This window comes from Trichechus manatus, unplaced genomic scaffold (genome assembly GCF_000243295.1).
Source record: "Trichechus manatus latirostris isolate Lorelei unplaced genomic scaffold, TriManLat1.0 scaffold00112, whole genome shotgun sequence".
NCBI lineage: Eukaryota > Metazoa > Chordata > Mammalia > Sirenia > Trichechidae > Trichechus > Trichechus manatus.
Window position 1 is genome coordinate 7,578,703 of NW_004444048.1, and position 17,211 is coordinate 7,595,913.

Genomic DNA, 17,211 nt, shown 5'->3' on the forward strand with positions numbered 1-17,211 from the left:
GTAGGGTTCAGTACTATCCATAGTTTGAGGCATTCACCGGGGGTCTTGGAATGTATCCCTTGCAGATAAGAGGGGAATATTATACATGAAATGAAATGATGGCTAGTATGTTATTAGCAAATCTTTTCATTCATACTATATGAACAGTCTTTAATGTGTTTGCTTTATTTTAAATTCAAAACCCCCTCTATTTTTAAATTTTCTTCTACCACATATACTGTTCTGGCATTCTGGTACGGTTCTGGTATGTTTGAAAAGTTGGGCTCTCTGCCTTTTTTACTCCCAACACACACACACATACACACACACACACATACACAGACTTTCAACTTTTAGTATATCTGTAAATACAAATTTTGAAAATATTCAGTGTGCCTAGATAAAAAGGCATGCCCAGTACATAAGTCAACATTCCGGTGCTTTGATTACCAAGTAAAAACTCTGTCTTGACCATAAGCTGCCCACACAGAAGAGACTCATAGCACAAAGTTTAAATGATTGTAAGGATTCCCTGACATTCTTGTCTCACTCTGGTATTCTTCATAAATAGATAAAACTGAGTCTCAACATATATAAGACTCAGGGAGTGACAGATACTCAACTGTAAATTTTGCCATACTGCTTTGTGAAACTCTGAGCACTCGAAAACATTCCAGTTTTCCTCTATAATCCAGTGGACATCTGGGAGTTGAAAAAAAGCCTCTGGGCTCTTTCAGCTGCACTTCAGAGTAACAGACTGCAATTCCGAACATACAGACATGAGGGATAAGCATAAACAAGGCAAAGAAAAATGAGTTTCGATCACAACAGTGAGTTTGCAGAACTTAGGCTGGCAAGAAAATAATTAAAACTTTACTGTTATCAGTTAGAGGTTCTTGAGTAAAAAAGAACATCCCATTCAATGTGTCCTATTTTCCTGAAATGAGATTGTAGAGGTAGAATTTAAATCACAATTTTTTAAAATTAGTTTTAACTGAATCTTTAAAATTTCTTCGAAAACCTGAGTGGATTACAATCTCTACTCCCAATATGTTTTCATTTATTGCTTCTTTGAGAAGCAACCATAGCCCTGCTCCTAAAAGTTTCACTCAATTTGCCAAGCATTTATCTTGTTCGGACAAATTATTACATTCAGAGAGCTTATGACTGAGGTCGCTAAAAGAAGAATTTGCTGAATATACTTGGATGTCTGCTACTTCTTTGACTTGCTCTTAAGTCCAAGGGCACCTTTGGACATGCAGGGATGCCTAAAGAATTCAGATGCCAGTAACGCTTTGGTCCAATGATTCTGCTATCAGTTTCTCTTTCTCCTAATTTCATCTTTCAGGCTTCATCCTTGACCCTTCCTTCTTCCTCTATGTTTAGTCCCCTGACAAAAACTTTCTGAGCAATTATAAAATGAAAGACTCTGTAATGTATTCACAGTAAGACATGGCCTCCGTCCTAGAGAAATTAATAATCTAACAGAAGAGACATGTACCTAACTATACTTCTAAGAACAGTAGAGATGAAAAGACATAAGGGAAACAAAATGCTGTGAAAATTCAGGATTCTCCACTGTCCAGTCTTCTTATGTTTTTGCAAATTCTTCTTTTCATTTATATGGCTATTATGATCTGTCCAAACATTTACCAGATGTCTTTTGCTTTAATAGTAACCTAACCGGTCACCTAGTCTTCAATCTACCCCCACCTTCCAGTCTGGAAATGGTATGTAAAATGAAAAGAATTGAGCTCTTACCCTGTTCAAAGTAATTTAAGTAGCAAAGATTGCAAGGCCCTTCATAGTCTGGTCTCAATCTGTCTTTCCAGTCTTTTCTGTGACTTCCTGTCTGTATGAATCCTCTGTGACAACTCTGTCTAGAAAGGCAGTTTGGAGCCAAATCACATAAGAGCCATGAATTCCCAACTAGTCATTGCCTTTTAATAAATGTGGTAACAATCTCAAAAACCATTGCTAAGATTCATTCATTCACTAGTGTACAAAGCAAGAGGTGGGAGTAGGTGCGTGTTAAATATGGCACAGCCTTAACAATTTATCTAATAAAATAATCATAGAACTAAAGAAAACAACAACAAAAAACTTTCATATATAAAACTTTTTAAGTTCTTTAGCATACAAGTGAGAAATATCATCTCTACTTTTAAAAAATGTTCATTTTCTAATGGCCTGAACGGCAATGGCATCACTAGAGTTGTCACCCAGGGAGGTAACGCATGGTGCACTGCTCCCCTCCCCCAGCCCAGAATAAAACAGCTTCATAGGTTTGTCAAGGCAGTGACCTTTCAGAAGCAGATCACCAGGCCTGTTTTACAAGGCACCTCTGGATGGGTTCAAACTGTCAACCTTTCAGCTAGTAGTCAAGCCCTTAACCGTTTGCACCACCCAGAGACTACATCTATAGAACAGTAATTTTGAAGTGTGCCCTTGCCAAAATAAGAACTTGATTTCTTTCTTTCTTTCTTTCTTTTTTTTTTTAATGGAGGAAAGATAAATTCTCTCATAAGACTGAATTAGCTAAAACAGTGATAGCCAACTGGCCTTCAAGATTCCCCCTTCATTTTGTCTTTTTTTTTCTAGTCCCTAACTCTTCCTAGTTTTTCACTGGGGTTCTATGTATGTAGGGGTGGGTGGGCTGAGGTGGGTGAAAAGGGAAAGATCCTCACCATTTGGAAACCTAGACTGAAGAGGTCATTGAATTTCATCTCTTTACAAGTCTATTACAGCTTTCTAATTCTCTAGTTGCTGTTTGCTTCTGGCTAACAATTGAAATCCTTTTGGCAAACAAAACAAAAAAACCAAACCCGCTGCCATCGAGTTGATTCCGACTCACAGCAACCCTATAGAACAGAGTAGAACTGCCCCACAGGGTTTCCAAGAAGCAGCTGGAGGATTGGAACTGCAGACTTTTTGGTTAGCAGCCACTTTCTTAACCACTGCACCACCAGGGCTTCTATTGGCAAACAGATACTGGCAATTGTGGGAGAGAGATAAGAACTCTGATACTGGTTTTGGTCACCTCATATCCAGAGTCTTTGCATAGCTGCCTGATCATGACGGGCAGGATACCTGAAATTCTAAGGATTTTTGCTCAGGTATGGAAAAACAGCTCAGAGGTCATAGTAATTCTATGCACTTCACTAAAATTCAAGCACTTGTTCACAACAGCTATACCTATGAGGGAAAAAAGATTCCCCCAAGAACCACAGTAGCAATCCCTTTCTCTTTCAGCTTAAACTATCAAGTAGAATGAAAATCCAGAGTTTACGGTGTTTTGAATAAAATTAATAAACCAAGATGTACAATGCCCTTTTTGTTAAATTCTTACTAGATCTACTAATGAAATAACGTGAACATTAATTACCTGACCCGATGCGTTATCTACTGAAGGTATGGGTGGTGGCAATTGTTTCGTTAAAGTTTTGCTTTCGTTATTTATCTGAAGTGAAGCAGGGCCCGTATCTGGGGAGAACATGTTAAAAATAAAGATGAGAGTCTGAGGACAAAGTGTAGTCTATATCAAAGAAGCCATTATCGAAAGAGAACACAAATCCAGGATTAAGGCAACTTCAGGAAAGTCATCTTTACCCTACCTCTGCCCAAGAGAGAAATTAATCTTACAATACGTTGCATTTTAACGTGTTTAGAAACTAAAATACAGGAACTACTACTCTGTTTTCTCTTTCATAATGCTGACTTCTACCATACCTCTCCCAAACCTATACTAAAGAAAGAGACATTGTACTCATAATATCTGAAAATATTTACCTTTGATTTTGAATTGGATCCAGTTCAAGAAGACCCTCACTCTGGCAAATACGGCTGGCTTTCTTGGCTGGGCACAGCCAGCATCCCAGCTGATGATGCCATAGAGGACAAAGGGACCTTTCTCACATCTACATACAAATGGCCCAGTAGAATCTCCCTGAAATAATCAAGAAAATGTATTCTAGAAAACTGCTTTCCTCAGAAGCCCCTGATTTCAATTTTATAATAGGAATGACCAATAATATATTCATAACATGTTTAACTTTGAGTTGGAATTGACTCAATGGCAACGAATTTGATTGTTTTTGTTTGTTTGTTTTGGTTTAACATGTTTAATTTTCTAAATATTTGTATTTTTCTAATTTTTATACCTTAGAATATATAACTGTATATTCACTTTTCTGCAAAAGGGAACAAAAAAAAATTTGTGGACAATCAAATGGTAATTAGAGTCAAAGGTCAAGTACTAAGTTCAATCATAACAAGTTCAAATAATAAGAAAACAGTTACTATGTCCTCCTAGCCCCATCAGAGGAAGGGGTACCTTCCTTGAGTTATATTATCACCAATTAATAAAATGCAATATTTAGGATTTCAAGCTGTACCTTTTTAAAACAAAACTTAATTAGGAAACTGCACAGTGACTCAGCTAATTCAACCCCAGAAATGGGCACCTGTCTCTTTAAGGTACTTGGTTAGGATCATCAGTGTGGCAACCTCTGTAAGCAGGGTTTTCCCTATGGATGGCCACTCCTGACACAAAGAATTTGTATCAATGAAAAAGTAAAATTATGACACATGTAGGGAGACCAGAAGAAGGTGTTGGTGGGGTGAGGGAAAAGACGTAAAGATTGTCTAGTATCTACTGAAGTATATGTTGTTAGTTGCCATCAAGTCAATTCCAACTCACAGAGACCCTGTGTGTCACAGAAGAAGTGCTCCATAGAGTTTTTAAGGCCGTGACTATTCAGAAGCGGATTATCAGGCCTGTCTTCTGAGGTGCCTTGGGGTAGGTTCAAAACGTCAGCCTTTTGGCTAATTGTCAAGCACTTAATCATTTACACCACCCAGGGACTCCCTATTAAAGTATATTAATTCTAATTCCAGTATTTAATTTTATTTGGGCTTACATGCACTTTTCAAAGGGACAAATTCAGAGATTTTTAAGGGCCGAGCTAACTTAACTTACTAGCATCTGAGATGCAGGAACATAGGCTTAGAGAAATAAGTGATCTGTCCAACTTCACGTACATAGGCAGTGGTGGAAGTAGAATTTGAGCCCATGTCACCTGCCGAGGCTCTTTCCTCTCCACCATGTTGATACATAATCGTTAATGGTGCTACCTTACACAGCCCTAGCATCTGATTTACATAATTACAGAACTTAAGGCAAGACACATGAAAATTTAACTTGTAATGATTTTTACTGTATTAGATATTGCTATTGTGTTCATGATTAGAATGAATACTTATTTCAAAAGGCAAAAATACTCCCCAAGCATCATGAAAAGACTCATAAGAGATGGAAGGTTCTCCTATCTCTCCTCCCACGAATATTTGCTTTTGTTTAAATTAACAGATGATAAGAAGAAAGGAAAATGGTGAAGAAAAGAACAGTGATATTTTTCTTAAGGGTGTTGAGACATGTACATCACCCTACAGTCTACTGATAAGCACTAATATCTCACACATGTCTCTCCAGTTCAGTTGTGACAATCAACAGTACCCAACACACACGCTTGTTTACACGTATTTCTACTTGCATCATGCGCTCCTTGAGGGTGGGCACTATTATCTTACTCACGTTTGTATCCCAGGGGGCCTAGTATAAGGCCTAGCACATAATGCTGAATAAATGCTTGCTTAGGATATGATTAAGTGCATCAAAAGTAAGCCTTACAATGTAGGGTTCGCATTTTTTAAGGTAGTCTTTCCAATTTCTAATCAGGCCTTTTTGTATTGGACACAAACATATTTAGGAGCAAACACAGGAGGCTGAAACATAAGAAGCAAAGAATAAAGAGTATGAATAGATCAGAGAAGTCAGCAGGTACAGAGCATATATCATTCTGTGAAGATAAAAATGAATCATTTTGTAGATCAAAGAACTTGGAATTGAAAAAAACAAAACAAAAAACCTACAATCCACTGAGCAAAAACCAATAGGGTTCTATACTGCATATCTGAAACTCCTATGTGGCAGAACTCCAAAATTGTTATTGTTACCTTCCTGGATGAGAAATTATATTATTAGTTTCATTACCTCTGAGCATACAGAGGAGAGTAAAAATCAATCACTTGACAAATATTAGGGCCCATGTTTTCAAAGCAAGTTTCTCAAGTTCTCCTTTACGTAACTGAATGTTTTTTGGTAAAAGAAAGCTGGCCACATTTATTAGCCAGAATTTCGACTCTTGTTTTCCTTCCCCTGTATTGGCATCAAATTGGGTCATACTGTAGCCAATGTGACAATCATATATAGTGGAAATAAAAACAGGGGCTGACTATGATCATGATATATTTGGGTCACCTCTGACATGGACCTGCCTAATTCCCTCCCTAGTTCTTTTCTCTCTTGATACAACATTAAGCTCTTTCCTTAATGTTAGACGCTGTCAAATGTGACAGAGACAACAGAAGCCATTTGTGACTTCCTTGATTCAAAGCAGAGAGAAAAATGTAGACTAAGGAAAGAATGAGCACATTAATTCAAAGAACTTTCTATTTGATTTTTTTATAACAAATTAAAAATGGAATTGGTCAAGGAATTGGTGCAAGTCTGTAGGAGCCCTGGTGGTGTAAGAGTTAAGTGCTTGGCTGCTAACTGAAAGGTTGGCAGTTTGAACCCACCCAGTGGCTCCACAGGAGAAAAGGACTGGTGATCTGCTTCTGTAAAGATTACAGCAAATAAAACCCTATGGGGCCATTCTACTCTGTCACCTGGGGTCGCTATGAGTCAGAATCGACTCAAAGACACCCAACAACATTATTTATGTACTCAGTGTGAGTGCCCTTCCCAGATCCCTCAGATCTTTCACTAGAACATGTTCTGGCTCTGTGCCTGAGGGCTCTTCCCTACCTTCCACTGCCACCCATGAGGTAGTCCAGAAGTTTCGGAAGTAATGAGGTACTTTCTCCAAAGCCTTAGAAGTATCTGAATATGTCTCCCTCACCCTTGGGCCTGGTCAGTGGTGCTGCCATCTCCTAGCTTCTCATAGGCTGTTCTATGTACTCTGTCTGTACAGCTGCTTCCACTCACTCTCTGCCACCTCAGCACGTTTGGATAAAGTAACTCAGTCTTCCTGTTGTCCTACTAGCGTTCATGTAAGGATGTGGTGTTATGCTAAGAGGTGCAGGGCAAGCTGGTTGTCTAGATTCTGTAGTGATTTCCTCCTGCCTACAGAGAAGCTCCAGCAGATGGAAACTTTCTATCTTCCTGTGCAAAATCAGAATCCTCTCACCTGGCAGAAATCATTCCCTCCAGATGCTGCAAAGCCAGCACAGATCATCTTCTCTGTCCCTCCTGGGTGAGCAGGATAGTAAGTTCTTTCACAGACCTCTCTTTCTAACATGGGCACTTACATCTGCTGTAAGCGACTTGCTGGGCCACCACCTAATCAGAAAACAGATTTGGAAAGAGAGAGCTTGATAATGACATAAGCAACAAATGGTGTTACAGAAATATATTTTAAATTCACACTTGCTCTGCACCAAAAGAACTACAACCATTCAGTTTTGCCTGAGTTGGTGTAGGACACTGAATCATAAAATCTAAGTGTCTTGTGTGCAGCATGTCTTCATTTTCAGATGTGGTGTTCTTGTGAAGTGAAACCCATTGGCAGGAGAACAAGACCAGAAATCCCCACCCTTTTTTAAAACATATTTCCATTTTAGATTTTAGTGTTCCAAATATGAAGACAACAATAATATTGCTATATAAGAATTCACAAAGAGAAATTCAGCAAATATTCACAAAGTTACAGAAATCAACATTCTTGGATGGTTAATAGGGACAGGAGGCGGAGGGAGGGGGATTCACTCTGTAGACAGTAGACACTTCTTATTTGTGGTGATAGGAAAGGCAATACCGAATGTGGGTGAAGACTGCCCAACTCGACCAACGTTAACTATGACACTAAGAAGTACACAAGAATGAAGGATATTACAACAGCAGTAACAACCAAAAAATACATGAGTGGTTACACAGGTATGCATATATATGTACAGGAAGGTATATGTGTCTATATATGTGTGCATGTATAGGTGTATCTGTAGGCCTATGCATATACATGTTTGTGTGTGCTGCACATATATTTATATGCATATCAAGGCACATAGGGGACACAGTCACAGATACTTCCTAGATGTAACCAAATACTTTGCAGGATTGGTGTTCTGGGTTTGAAGGCTTAGGACCATAGTCTTGTGGGCCAACTTGGTCAATTGGCACAACACAGTCCATAAAGTTTATGTTCTACATCCTAGTGTGGCTACTATTAATGACCACTTTGACCAGGGACACAATAGATGGTCCCAGATAGAATGGGAGGAAATTGTAAAACAAAACTCAAATCTTAAAAAAAAAAAAAAGAAGAAAAAAAGAAAAGGGCCTGGCTTACTGGACCAGAAGAGATAAGAGGAATCCTCGAGACTATTACCCTGAGATACCCTTTAGATTTGGAACCGGAACCACTCTCAGAGGTCACCTTTCAGCTAAATAACAGATTGGCTCATAAAATAAATCAATGTTACTTGTGAGTACTGTGCTCCTTTAAAAAAAAAAAAAATCTATATGAGACCAAATGGTCAACATCTACGCTAAAGTAAAGTTGAGAAGGTCAGGGTGGGGCGGTGGGGATGAGTAGCAAAGCTAGATTAATGGAAATCTAACAATCAGAATGGAAATAATGAGAATACTGACACGATATGGAAAATATAACCAAAGTCACTGAACAATATGTACAGAAATTGTTAAATGGGAACCTAATTTGCTGTGTAAACTTTCACCAAAATCACAGTTAAAAAAAATAAGTTCACAAAGGGAAATTCAGCAATATATGTTGCTAAGGTTTTCCTAATACAGTATATACCAAAAGCATCTTCCCCTGCTTTCTTCTACTACCACTGAAGCCTAACTTCAATTCCAATTCAAGATGAAACTAATGATGGACACTAAAGAATTTCTTCTCATGCTTGACCCGCAGGGCAGGGCTATGTGAGCATGCATTCCAAATAAATTATTCCATTACTTTAGATTTATAGCTAATTTTAACAGGTAAGTTTAGTATTTTATAGCCCTATACCTTTTCAAGAAAAATGTAATGATAAAAAATACATTTATATGTTGTTGCTGTTAGGTGTCACTGAGGAGGTTCCGACTCATAGTGATACTGTGTACAAGAGAATGGAACACCGCCAGGTCCTGGCACCATCCTCATGCTTGAGCTCATGGTTATAGTCACCGTGTCAATCCACCTCACTGAGAGTCTTCCTCTTTTTTGCTGACAGTCTACTTTACCAAGCATGATGTCCTTCTACAGGGACCAATCTCTCCTGATAACAGGTCCAAAGTATGTGAGATGAAGTCTCACCATCTTTCCTTCTAAGGAGCACTCTGCCTGTACTTCTTCGAAGACAGATTTGTTCATTCTTTTGGTAGTCCATTGTATAGTCAATATTCTTCACCAACATCATAATTCAAAGGTATGAATTCTTCTTTGGTCTTCCTTATTTCATTGTCCAGCTTTCACATGCATATGAGTGACCGAAAATACTATGGCTTGAGTCAGGCATACCTTAGTCTGACATCTTTGCTTCGTAGCACTTTAAAGAGGTCTTTTGCAGCACATCTGCCCAATGCAATACGTCCTTTGATTTCTTGACTGCTGCTTCCATGGGCGTTGATTGTGGATCTAAGTAAAATGAAATCCTTGACAACTTCAATCTTTTCTCCATTTATCATGATGTTGCTTATTGGTCCAGTTTTGAGGATTTTTTGTTTTCTTTATGTTGAGGTGTAATCCATACTAAAGGCTGTGGTCTTTGATCTTCATCAGCAAGTGCTTCAAGTCCTCTTCACTTTCAGCTAACAAACAAGGTTGTATCATCTGCATATTGCAGGTTGTTAATAAGTCTTCCCCCAATCCTGATGTCTAGTTCTTCTTCATATAGTACAGCTCTCAGATTATTTGCTCAGCATACAGATTGAATAAGTACGATGAAAGGATACAACCCTGACACACACTTTTTTCTGACTTTACACCACGCAGTATCCCCTTGTCCTGTTCGAATGACTGCCTCTTGATCTATGTACAGGTTCCTCATGAACACAATTAAGTGTTCTGGAATTCCCATTCTTTCCAATGTTATCCATAATTTGTTATGATCCATACAGTCGAATGCCTTTGAATAGTCAATAAAACACAGGTAAACATCTTTCTGGTATTCTCTGCTTTCAGCCAGGATCCATCTGACATCAGCAATGATATCCCTTGTTCCACGACCTCTTAATCCAGCTTGAATTTCTGGCAGTACCCTGTCGATGAACTGCTGCAACCACTTTTGAATGCTCTTCAGCAAAATTTTACTTGAGTGTGGTATTCATGATATTGTTCAATAATTTCTGCATTCTCAGTATTTACAAAGCCCTTACCCTAATCTAAAACTCACAACAACATTGTGAGGTAGGCTATCAGACTGATTTCACAGAAGAAAAAGCAAGAGCTCTGAAAATTTGATCTCACAGCTCTGATGGGACAGATCTAAGATTCAAACCTAGGTCTCACTCTAAACCTAGTGCTGTTTTTTAATGCACTAAAAATTCTCTTTTCGGGGTTGCTGGTGGTGTCTCAGAATTAAGAAATCATTTTCTCTACCAGCTTGAAAAAATGAATTCTTCTTTTACAAGACTGTAACCACCTCTCAGTTGTCTGGTGGTCAAGGAATTGGTGCAGATTGAAGGTCTTAAAGAGCAAGCACATTTATCCAAGGGCTTTGAAGTCAGTCAGTCAACAAATATTTACTGAGTGCTTATTCTATGCCAGGTAAGCTTCTGTCTCTGGTGACAGGCTGGTGAAGGAGACACAGATCTCCCAATCTGTCTCCAAGAGGCTCCTGTTCTAATGGGTGAGATGTAGAAAATAATCACATAAAATAACGACAAGTATGTTTAAGTGCTCTGAGGTGATAAAACTGGGTAATATAGAAAGTGATGAAAAGGGGCAGTTCTGCTGCAGCAAAGTGGTCTGAAAAGGCAAGGGGCATTTGAGACAAGAATGGCATGATGAGGAGGCAGCTGTTAGAAGTGCAATGAGAGTGTTACAGGTGGAAGAAAATGAAGTACACAACTTCAGAAAGCAAAACAAGCTTGGTATTTTCCAGAGGAAGAAAGGCAGCTGCAGTGTCTGAAGGTTAGCCAACAAGGAGACAAAGGAAGGAAATGAGACTGGAGAGTTAAGTCAAATCACACAGAGCTTTCCAAACCAAGGTAAACAGTTCATATTTTATTCTAAGTGTAACGAAAAGCTATTCAAGGGTTATAAGCCAAAACTGATGTTAAATCCTAGATTTGATATTTATTAGTCATGGGATTTTAGCAAGTTACTTAAATCTTTGGGTCATAACCTCCTCATTTGCAAAATGAGGATGACAAAATTCTTTTTATAAGGTAGCTGAGAAGACATCATGAAAATGCAATTTTGTTGCAGGTCGCACATATGAATGCTGTGAGCATCTCCTTCAAATTCACAGATTATAAATAAGCAATACATAAAGAGAAAGAAAATATACAAAGAAAATAATCTTATGCAGTGAAAGCAAAAAAACAAGTATCAGCTCATTCAAAGCTTGTGTTTTACTGGGACTTCAAGAACACTGTAATGTGGTGGCATCAGACCTCATCTAACTTCAGGGGGAGAGAGGAGGATCAAGACCAGCACAAAACTGATTCCTATGGGGTGAAGGTCAGACATACTTCCACTTTCCAACCTTTCTATCAATTCTGACACCAGCCATCCCTCCCAAGACACTCTCCACTTCGCTACTGGGTTCGATAATTCATTGCAATGGCCACACAAAACACACAGACCATCCTCACAATTATGGGGTTTATCAGGTTACAATTTAGAGTCAGGATCAACTTGGAAGTAACAGGAACTCAGGAAACAGGATACAGTTCACCAATCTGGATGGCTTCCAACCAAGACAGCCCTTCCACCGGGGCCTACTGCCACAGGGCCCTTCTGCTCAGGCTTACCACCCTGCTCTGGCAAGTGTTACAGCTCTTTAGCTCTGCCCATAAGTGCCTGGAGGGACCCCACTCCACCAGGAAGCCTTCTGCCTGACGGTCCTCAGCTCTCTTGCTCTGTGGGTCGGCAAGCCCACTGCAGCTGCCTTGCTCTGTGGGCCAGAAAGCCCACCACAGCTGTCTCCCACCAGTCTCCTGGTTCTCATTGTTCATGCCATCTTGTGCCATCTGTCTCCAGTGTTACAGCTCTGTCTTCTGGGTCTAGAAGGGTCTTAGTATAGTGACTCCAGGTTCAAAGGACGCACTCTGCTCATGGCTCTTTTTCTTGATGGTAGTGAGGTCCCCCTCAAGCTCTGTGGGAGTGGCTCTTTTAAGCCTATCAGGATGGCAAAACTGACTAATCCCCTCGATAGGCCAGCACCTTATTTGCATAGTAAGTGACCATTCCCTACAAGGGTTTTACTCACCTTATTTGTATACTAAACTGTCCAATTCCTGAAACACTGTGGCCTAGCAAATCATCTTGGTGAACTACAAACCCAGGGCCAGAAAGGCCATACATAAAGAGAAACCTACTGCACTGCAAACACTATAATCTAGTCTGGGGTTGACAAAATACAGTGGCCCAATTCCTGGCTCCTACCCTCCTGGCTATTTTTGTAAAAACCGTGAGTTAAGAATGATTTGTACATTTTTAAATGGTTGAAAAAAATTTCAAAAGGAGAATAATATTCCTTGACACATGACTATTATGTGAAATTTAGATTTTTACATATGGTCTATGGCTGCTCTGCATTACCATGTCAGAATTGAGTAATTGTGACAGAGACCTTATGGCCTGCAAATCCTAAAATATTTATCACTTCGTCCTTTGCAGAAAAATTTGCTGACCCCTGGTCTAGTCTAGCTATGATCTAAGTCACTCTGAAGGAAAAATGGAACACAGCTCATTTTCTAGTCACTTGCTGAGTGAACATGGATAAATAAAACATGGATTCTGTCTTTCAGAAGAAAGAAAAGTTAAATTAGATATCATTTCCCTGACATATCAGGTATCATTTCCCTGACATATTTTCAAAACTAACTGGTAGTAACAGTAATCTTCACACAAGAGTGAAATGTTTACCTTCGCTAATGCTTCCCCACCCAGTTATAGCACAGATGTCTGAGGAAAGCAGAGGCTCTGTGCTCTGTGGGAGGCATACTGGCCTCACCATTGAGCTGTACTCCCGAGGAGAGCTCAGCTGTATTAGGGCAACGTCAGAGTCATAGCTCAGCATACTGAAGTCTTCATGTACCACAATGAGTTTTGCCCTTCTCACCTGTATCAACGGCAAGCAAGAAAATCTCAAGATAAAAGTCATTCAAAGAGTCAAGCTAGTTCTCTGCATAATCATCAGAAATGTATCTTAAATCTCTGTATTTCATTTCCACACACCAGCAGTGAATATGACTTTGCACTAATATCTGTTTATACTTGGCAGGAAAACATGAACCACCTTCTTAGACTGTCCTGAAGAGACAAAACTATGTGGACCTCTACACATAGACCTGAATTCTAAACTCCTCACCCCTCGCATCTAATTCTCAAATTAAAATGTCACCTCAAACTTTACCTTTAAATGTAGGCGTAAATGATAAATGAGAGGGGCACTAAGAGATTAATGACTAAATTACATATTTTAGCTAAGGGTACTCCCTAGCATGTGACAACATTTAGAACCCAGGCAGAATGACCTTGAAAAAATGTTTCTCACCTGCTCAGTTGATTCTTTCAGTGTCCTGCCATGGTCCCCAGCAATGATAGTCCAGTAGAGTGGATTATTTTTCCTGGAGAAAAAAGAATAACTAGAGTTTGGTACGAAAACACACTTTCATGTTTTGGTCTAACCCCATCTGGCACTACCAACATGTATTGTTCAGTTCTGCCAAGAGCTACCCACTCCTTTGTCCTGTGTGATCTTCTGCCCACCAGGGTCACTGCACCATGCCTCCTGATCTGCCTGAGGAGTGGTTCTTAATTGTGTATCTTTCCCCCTTCTTTTGACCTCCATGTCTTTGAAGCCTGTACCAAAAATCACTAAATGCTATTTTTAAGTTCAGAAGGAAAAAAGAAAAATCATAGCTTACTTTAATTTCATAGCCATATTAAGGATACATTAAAAAATTACATTCCCTGCAATGAGGTAGCTTATGACCTATGTTTTACTGTAAAAAAAAGAATACAAATGTTATTTCACAGAAATACATCCCAAGTTATCTTTTATCAAATCACCAGAACTGATAAAACTGGGGTTAAAAAGAACTTAAAACCTATTGTGCAGTTGATTCCAGCTCATGGCAACCCTGTGGATTTCAGAGTAGAACTGTGCTCCATAGGGTTTTCGATGGCCATGATCCTTTGAAAGTAGATAGCCAGGCCTTTCTTCTGAGGTGCCTCTGAGTGGATTCGAACCACCAAACTTTTGTGTAGCCAAATGCTTAACCATTTTTGCCATCAAAAATAGGCAAGATTCACCTGTGATGTCAGAAGTCAGGGCACTGATTACTTTTAGGCGGGAATTGATTGGAAGGGGCAGAGGGGGTTTGGGGTGTTGGTAATATTTTGCTTTCTTGATCTGGTGCTGGTTACATGGATGTCTACTTTATGAAAATTCTTCTAACTGTATACTTAAAATTTATAATATTTCTTTAAGAATGTTACACTTTACTAAGATTTTTTTTTTTTTAAAAAGCTTAAATCCACATCCATTTATTTGCCACATCAAGATGTCTCACTGAAAAAATATCGAAGGAAGGAGTCCTTAACTGTCACAAATGTACTATCACTTCAGTTTAGAGATTAATTTTTCCATTTTCTAAAACTGTTTCTTCAAAAAAAGCAGTTATTGAAATTATTTTTTCAGTATACTTTATTCAAAGAAGTTTCTTAATACATGTAGGTATCTCCTCTCTAGCCGTAATCATGTTAATTTCAGTTTCTTGTATAGTAAGTTTGAGTTATTTATGTTTATTCAATATGACTTTATTAAGTGCTTGGCAAGTACCCTGCAGATGGTAAGAACCCATAATGTTACCCATTATCATTGTTGTCATCTGCCATGCACTCCCATGGAAAGATTAAGCTCTATTTTTAAAGTCGCTCACTAACTTATTACATTGCAGTGAAGGCGCTATTATTTCTTAAAGCCACTCTTTATACAGAAGATAGTACATATAACAAAACGAAATAATAGAAATCATGGTATAGAATTGATAATGTGAATCACAATCTCTAGTGAAGTTTTACTCTCAGTCATGAACCAAAAACCCGTGGCCACTGAGTTGATTCCGACCCACATCGACCTTATAGGACAGAGGAGAAATGCCCTATAGGGTTTCCAAGGAATGGCTGGTGGATTCCAACTGCAACGTGTTGGTTAGCAGCTGAGCTTTAACCACGGTGCCACCAGAGCTCCTGCGCAGTTATGAAAGCATCCTTTAATCTGGTGGAGGATACTGTGTGGAAAGCACGTGACAGAACAAGGTACACTATGTGAGCCAACAAAGCCCGAGATTTTTCCTAGTTTAATGGGGTTAATAGTTCAAGGTATCAGTTGATGAATTTCTCCACCTCTTCTTCCCACTTGCCCGTAATCAAATTTCATCTCTTATATCCTTAGGATCTTATCCTCAATTCAGACAATGAGACATCACTTACTGCTATGGGAGAAGAAAAGAGTCACTATGGAATTAGAGACATTTTCCATATCAGTACAAATATAAGATGTGATGGTGAGTCCAATGGTTATGAAACAATATATGATGTATAAAAATAGTATAAATGTATGTATATGTACTTAAATATTAATGCAAAATCAGATTATTTAAAAAATTCTTAACAATGATTACTTCTAGAGAGGAAGATTGGATTAATAAAATGGTTAGGGTAGCCTGGATTTTACTTGATAACTTTCTGTAGCTAGCTTTTCCCAAAGCATTAATATTTTAATATATTTTTTAAAAGAGAAACCAAGAAGTCACTGATGAAATTGAATATAGATTCTTTTTTTGTTTTTTTTGGTTAATGTGAACCGTTGACATCTCAATTGACTCATCAAGTTGAATATCCACCTTGAGAAGAATGGTCTTGCTGTGTTCTGTGTCTTGCAGCAAAGTGTCATTGTCCATTACATAAGTTCAAGAATCGACTATATTATTTGACAAAGGAATCTGCCAAAGCTTCTTCTGTGCCCCTGGCCTCAATACTATTTTTTGCCTTTTCCAGTATACTAATTTTCACTAATTAATCAACTGATCAAGACTCCTTTACATGGTACATAAAAAATGTGCTTTGATAGAATTCTTATTAAATAGGTTTGTTTGAGGGGAAAAAGCTAGAATGAACATGTGGTACTGGACATCAGCATGAATTAATGTTTAGCTTAATATAGATACAAATGGATATAGAAATAATTATAGACATGCTTGCATACATAGGTTAGTATACATATCTATATTTCTAGCTCTGAGAGCTGAAAGGGCCTAGAAGCAATGATACTCCAGTGACAACAAGTATGCCCAGCACCCAGATATTGGTTTCTAATACCAATCTCCAATAAAAGGAACCAAGGCTTTTTGGAGAAATGGCTGATTCTAGGACTGGGGCAGAGAAAGTACAAGATGAGCCTGGAACATTTTATACTATCACAAAAGGATAATGACATGTCAAAGGGACACAAGAGTCAACCAAAAAGAGCTCCAATGGCCAAAGCTTCCAATGAGCAGAAAACAATGCAGTATTAGATTATAACTCAAAACATAATAAATATCCCTGAGTCTATACTGATATAATAGCTTAACAAATAAATGTGGGAGGAGAGAAATCTCCCATGCACAAGAATTCTAAATAATTTATATAGATACTGCCCCCTCAAAAAGGCGGAGATTAACTCCTTACCCCTTGAGTGTGGGCTGCACTTAGACTTGCTTCCAAAGAGCACAGTATGGAAAGGGGAAAAAAGTAACTTTACAGTGGAGAAACCTAGCAAACACTACCTGGCCCAGGTAATCAAGGTTAACACAAACAGTAATAAGTTGCGATACTATGTTCTTAAAATGCCGTCTTGACACAATTTTGAGGTCCTGGTTGGAGGCAGGTCCATTTCCCTTTTTGAGTAGCTAATTAAGCTAACAATCAAACCACATCCCTTATCAGG

At 38.7% G+C, this 17,211-nt stretch overlaps 1 protein-coding gene across 1 annotated transcript in view; it reads right to left on the bottom strand.

Annotated features, from left to right (window-relative positions):
- Positions 1-476: 476 nt before the first annotated feature.
- Positions 477-17,211, bottom strand: part of OVCH1 (ovochymase 1) — a 51,557-nt gene continuing 34,822 nt past the window's right edge. The window contains 6 exon segments of the mRNA XM_023738105.1: positions 477-736; positions 3,370-3,462; positions 3,769-3,925; positions 7,230-7,381; positions 13,140-13,335; positions 13,771-13,843. Of these exon segments, the coding sequence (XP_023593873.1) occupies positions 477-736; positions 3,370-3,462; positions 3,769-3,925; positions 7,230-7,381; positions 13,140-13,335; positions 13,771-13,843 (931 nt within the window).